The sequence below is a fragment of the Molothrus aeneus genome, chromosome 7 (genome assembly GCF_037042795.1).
Source record: "Molothrus aeneus isolate 106 chromosome 7, BPBGC_Maene_1.0, whole genome shotgun sequence".
Lineage (NCBI taxonomy): Eukaryota > Metazoa > Chordata > Aves > Passeriformes > Icteridae > Molothrus > Molothrus aeneus.
In genome coordinates, this window is record NC_089652.1 from 30,024,818 (window position 1) to 30,030,344 (window position 5,527).

The 5,527-nt window shown below is 63.5% G+C and overlaps 1 protein-coding gene across 1 annotated transcript; it reads left to right on the top strand.

Moving 5' to 3' along the window:
- The first annotated feature begins 448 nt into the window (after positions 1-448).
- EN1 (engrailed homeobox 1) lies at positions 449-4,054 on the top strand. The gene is made up of 2 exons (XM_066553914.1): positions 449-1,124; positions 3,738-4,054. Exons 1-2 carry the CDS (start codon positions 449-451, stop codon positions 4,052-4,054), a joined length of 993 nt encoding a protein of 330 aa, XP_066410011.1.
- The last annotated feature ends 1,473 nt before the right edge of the window (positions 4,055-5,527 follow it).

Genomic DNA, 5,527 nt, shown 5'->3' on the forward strand with positions numbered 1-5,527 from the left:
ACAGCGGGGCAGCGCGGAGCCGCCGCGGCGGCGGCAGCAGGGAGATGGGCAGATCGTGACGGGTTTTCGGGGGGCGGGTTTTTTGGGGGGGCCGTGGTGCAGCCGCACACCTTTTTGGGTTTTTTTTTTTTTTTGTGTGGTCTTTTTTTTTTTTTTTTTTTTTTTCTTTTGGTGGTGGAAATATAAGCTGATCGGGAGAAGGGGGAGAGAAGCCCTCCAGTATCTCCCAGGTTTTGGATCCATCCGTGAGAGGGAGAGAAAAAAAATCTCAGCTCCAGCCCAACAAGTGGATTTTAATATTTTTCTTTTTTTTTTCTTTTTCTTTTTTTTTTTTTCTAAATTTTTCCTCCCCCTTTTCCACCCCGCCACCCACCGTCAAAGTGGGGTGGGCGTAAAGTGGGTGGGTGGGGGGGAAAAGAGGCAGCGATCTCCGTGGCGGGGACTGAGCATGGAAGAGCCGCCGGAGGGGCACGGCCACCGAGACGCGGCGCCCGGCCCGGCGAGCAGCGGCAGCGGCAGCGATGGCGAGAGCGTGCCCGTGTCCCCCAGCCCCGCGCCCGCCTCCCCCGCCGCGCCCTGCCCCCTGCCCCTGCCCCGCCGCCGCCACCCGCCGCCACCGCCGCCGCCCCCGCCGCCGCCGCCCCACCGCACCACCAACTTTTTCATCGACAACATCCTGAGGCCGGACTTCGGCTGCAAGAAGGAGCCGCCCGCGCCGGCCGGTGGCGGAGGAGGAGGCAGCCGGGAGCGGGACGGAGATCGGGGGCAGAGCTCAGGTAGAGAAAACGTCAACCCGCTGCTGGCCCGGCCGCCCAACCCGCCCGCCCTCCTGTGCCCGGACTCGAACTGCCGTCCCGACGGCTCCGCGCCGCCGCCGCCGCCCGCCGCCGCCGCCAAAGCCGGTCCCGCCGCGGCAGCAGCGGCAGCGGCGGCGTCGGGGGCGGCCAAGGCCCCCGCCGACGGGGGCGAGACTCACCCGGCGAAGTACGGGGAGCACGGCAGCCCCGCCATCCTCCTCATGGGCTCTAATAATGGAGGACCTGTTATAAAGCCTGACTCGCAACAGCCGCTGGTGTGGCCTGCCTGGGTCTACTGCACTAGGTATTCAGACAGACCGTCCTCGGGTAAGGAACCGCGGCGCATCTGGGAGCTGTTAAATCGTGACAAGGTCGCCCCCCCCCCCCCCCCCCCCCTTTCCCTCTTCCCCCTTGGCTTTGGCTCCCGGCTTGTTGAGGACCTCGCGTGGGGGGGAGGGCGGCCTGGGTCACCCGGGGCGAGAGGAAACGCGTCCCCCCCCACCGCCACCACCCCTCCTTCCTCCTCCGAGTCTCCCAAATTTGAATGTGACGCCGGGCCCCGATTCGGCAGCGGTTCGATGCGGAGAGCCGGCGGGAGCGACCCCTTCCCGCGCCCCCGCCCGCCCCGCCTGCCGCAGCCCCGGGTGTTCCGCGGCGCGGCCGCGCGGGGTGAGAGCGTTGCGAGAAAAAGGCAGTGGGGTCGGCCGCTCCCTTGTTCTGAGGCTTCTTCTCCCCTTACTTGATTTTATTTTTTTTTTCCTGGCTGCTGCTGGAGGAGCGAGGGGGCGAAGACCCGAGGCACATGTTGAGGGGCTGCTGGCGGTGCGGGGGGAGGAGGTAGTGTTTTCTTGGAGGCGAAGGAAAAAGGGCTTTATCGAAGGTGGCGGAGGGGCTGTTTAGCCGGGCCTCTGCAGCGAGCCAGGCAGGCCCTTAGGCCGCGCATCGCCGCCGGAGCCGGTGCTCCGTGCTGCGTTCGGGGCCCAGCCTCCGGGTTGGGGATATGCCTCTGCCCGAGGTCGTCCCCCTGGGAGCCGCGGCCTCGGCCCTCCCGGCCCTGTTTTGCCGCCCCTTCTACTTTACATTCCCCAGGTGCCCTCAGGCACCCCTTTATTTATCACCGTTAGTTTTTGGTTTTCATTGCCTTTTTTTTTTTTTTTTTAAGAAGCCGAGGATGAGGAAATGGGGTTCCCCCATGACACCTCCAGCCAGCAGCCAGGGATCGGCCAGCGCGGCGCGGGGCCGGGGTTGGGCTCTCCTGTGCCGGCCCGGGGCCGCTCCAGAGCGCGGGGAAGGCGGAGCTGCCTGGCCCCGGCCCCGCTCCGCACTGCTCGGCCTGGTGCTCCGAGCCGGCCGTCAGCGCGGCCGAGCCGTCTCCATCCCCCGTTATTGACACGTCCAGCGACTTCAAACTCAGAAAAGCCTCTTTGATTGACTGGGCTGATTGATGGGGTGATAGAGCTGTCAGACGGCACGGCTTCGCTCCCGGCCGGCCCGGCCGCGGGTGTTGTGTTGCCGATTCCCAGGGCCACCGAGCGCCCGGCGTTCTGCACTTGCGCCTTTATTTCCTTTCCTCCCCTTTCTTCGGGCAAAGGATCATTGCTGCATGTCCTCCTCCCCGACGCTCCCTGGTCGCTGCGACCCGGAGGGGAGAAGGGCGAGGGGAGGCTGGCTGGGCTCGGCCGCTCTCTTTGTTGTGCTCGTAGCTGCCCGCCGGCCCCGATTGCTTCTCTCCGGGGCTCCGGGGACGAGCGGGCTGCGGCGGTCGGAGGCGCCGGCACCCCGCTGCAAGGTGCCGGGACTCAGCAATTCACTCCCCGCGCCCTCCACCCCCCTCCGGTCCAGCTCGGGAGAATCCCGCTGGGCCCCGTCCCTCTCCCCACCGGGCCTCGTCTCTCTCCCCACCGACAGCCGCTGCCGAGCCGGGGGGAATCCCCCCGTTCCGGGGAAAAGCTGCGCCGGGAGAGGAGCTTTCGGCCTACTCGGCGGCAGGGAGGCCTCGCCGGCTTCGGCTCCGGCTGCTGCTGGCGGGGGGCTGCGGGCCTGGGACCGCCCGCCGAGCCCGGCAGCTGTCGGGGAATTTTCGTAGATCCCATTCTTCACGGTTCCCTCCCCGCTCCTCTTCCCCGTTTCCGGGCCAGGCCGGCGGGCAGAGGACCGGGAGTACCCCTCCTCGTCCAGGCGCTGCCCTCAGGATGCGCCCCGGGACCCGGTGGCTTTCCCGGCGAGCTGTGTTGCTGTGTTGCGCTTCAGCTGGCCCCTTTGCGGCCTGGATTTGGCTCTGCTTTTGGCTGGGCTTCGCAGAGGGAGCTGCAAGCGGGGCCGTAGGTCCCCGGCAGGGATCGGCCGCCGGAGAGCCCAGGCGACCCGGGCGGTGTCGGCGGGGCTCCGGAGTGGCGGCGGAGAAGGGCCCCTCAGAACTGGGCTGGCTTTGCGGAGAGGGTCGTTGTCCCCCGAAGGGAGACCAGGGCAGCCTTCTGCCAGGCTGCTGCTGGCGGCGGCTCCCCGGTGCCTGGCAGCGGGAACCTTCGGTCCCCGCGCTGCCCGGCGGAGTCGCTGCCGGCCGGCAGGCCCCGGTCCCGGGCCGTGCAGGAGAGCGGCCCGGCCCTGCAGGGCGGGCGGAGCGGTGCCCCGACGTGTGCCGGGACGGGGGGCGAGCGGGGCTCCGCTCCCCTCGCCCGCGGGGCCGGCTCGGCGGGGCCGGGGTAGCGGGTGATGCGCGGGCGCGCTCGGCCCCGGCCTCCCCGTTCCTTCCCCGTTCCTTCCCTCCGCCGTGCCGGGGCGGCGGTGTCGGGGTTGGGGGGCTGGGGGGAACACACGGAACCAGCACAAATTCACCCGTCGGCCATTTTTCCTCGGCCGGCGGGGCGGGGGCGGCGGTCGGTCGGTCTGTCGGTCGGCGGCGCGGCCCTGCCCAGCGGCGTGTGTGTGCCCTGCCCGCAGGCCCCCGCACCAGGAAACTGAAGAAGAAGAAGACGGAGAAGGAGGACAAGCGGCCGCGGACGGCGTTCACGGCCGAGCAGCTGCAGCGGCTGAAGGCGGAGTTCCAGGCCAACCGGTACATCACGGAGCAGCGGCGGCAGAGCCTGGCCCAGGAGCTCAGCCTCAACGAGTCCCAGATCAAGATCTGGTTCCAGAACAAACGGGCCAAAATCAAGAAGGCGACGGGCATTAAGAACGGGCTGGCGCTGCACCTCATGGCCCAGGGACTCTACAACCACTCCACCACCACGGTGCAGGACAAAGAGGAGAGCGAGTGAGGCGGGCGGCCCCAGCCCAGCCCTGCGCCGCGGCGCCGGCCCGCCGGCCGGGAGGCGGACAGGTGCGATTTAAAAGCAGATCTATTGTCTATCCATAGTATAAGGACTCCGATTAAGAAAAAAAAAAATATGAACACTTAAGAAAAATTATCTCTATATAGCCAAACAGCATATGACCTTGTATATATTTAATTTCAGGTAAGAAATATGTGTAGCGATCTCTATTTGCTGGACAGTTTCTCTCTTCCCTTCTCTCTGTTTCTCCTTTCTTTTGTTCGTTTGTTCGTTTTGTTTGCTTTCCTTTTTTTTCTTTCCCCCCCCCATGTCCGTTGCTCCTGTTTTACAGTAAAGGTCGGACTTTTCTCATCTGTCGTTTAATCTTATTTTATTTTTTGTGTGTGTGTGTGAATTTCTGTCTCTCTCTCTTTTTTTTTCCCGAGGAAAAAAAATTCTGATCCACAGACTGCGAGACTGAACCCGCCGCTACAAGCCAAAGATTTTATTATGTTCAGAAATCTGTAGTCTGAAATAAAGTGTAGACTGTGTTCAGGATCCAGGCTGGCTGTAATTCTTTATTTTAGTGTATGGATGTTTGCATATATATATATATATATATATATACATAAAAATATAATAAATAAATGTATATATACATACACCATACGCTGTGTACATAGTGCCATTTTGGTGGCATACTTAGGTTTTGCTTTCGATAGATGCAGCAATTTTTGAACTACTCATCCCTTGTTCAAAACCCTTAAACCTTCGATATTTTAAAAATTATTTTTAATTTTTCTACCCTTTAAAAAGAATTAATTCTCTTTGGCAATTGCGGTCGTGCTTCATCTCCCGCATCTCCCTTTTTAACCAAATTAAAACCACCTCATCATAATGGTGATACAAGTTCCCGCTGAAAATTTGCCTGAAATTGTCTGGATACTTAGGGCTCAGGGATGTGTTGGAAGGATATTTGTCTGACAGCTCCTTGCCTCTCTCCGAGAGGATCTGCTCCCACGCTGTTTGCAGCGAGGACCTCTCCCGAGGCTCGGGCGGGAGTGATCGGCACTCGGCGCCGGGCGCTGCGCCACCGCTCCGGGAGCGCTCCCGGTGCCGGTCCCTGCCCTCCGCTCCCCCTTGCAAGGCTCGGGCTCGCATTTGCCGTGGGACGCGCGGGGTGGCGGAGGGCCGGCGGCACGGCAGAGCTCCAGGGGGCTGCGGCCCCGCTCCGCTTTCCCACCCGCCCCGGTTAAAAGCCGGCCGTGCCCAGTCCTGGCTCGGCTCTCTTGGCCGCCGGCCGGGGGACACGGACGGGCCGGGACCGGGCCGTGCCCACGGCCTTGTCCTCGAGCCGTCGAGGACCGCCGGGCCCGAGCCCACGCGGGCCTTGCGTGGGGCCGAGCCGAGCCGAGGGCAAGCGACGGGATTCCCCTCCGCACTGACCCTGATGGAACCGGGCACCGGGGCGGGTGGAGA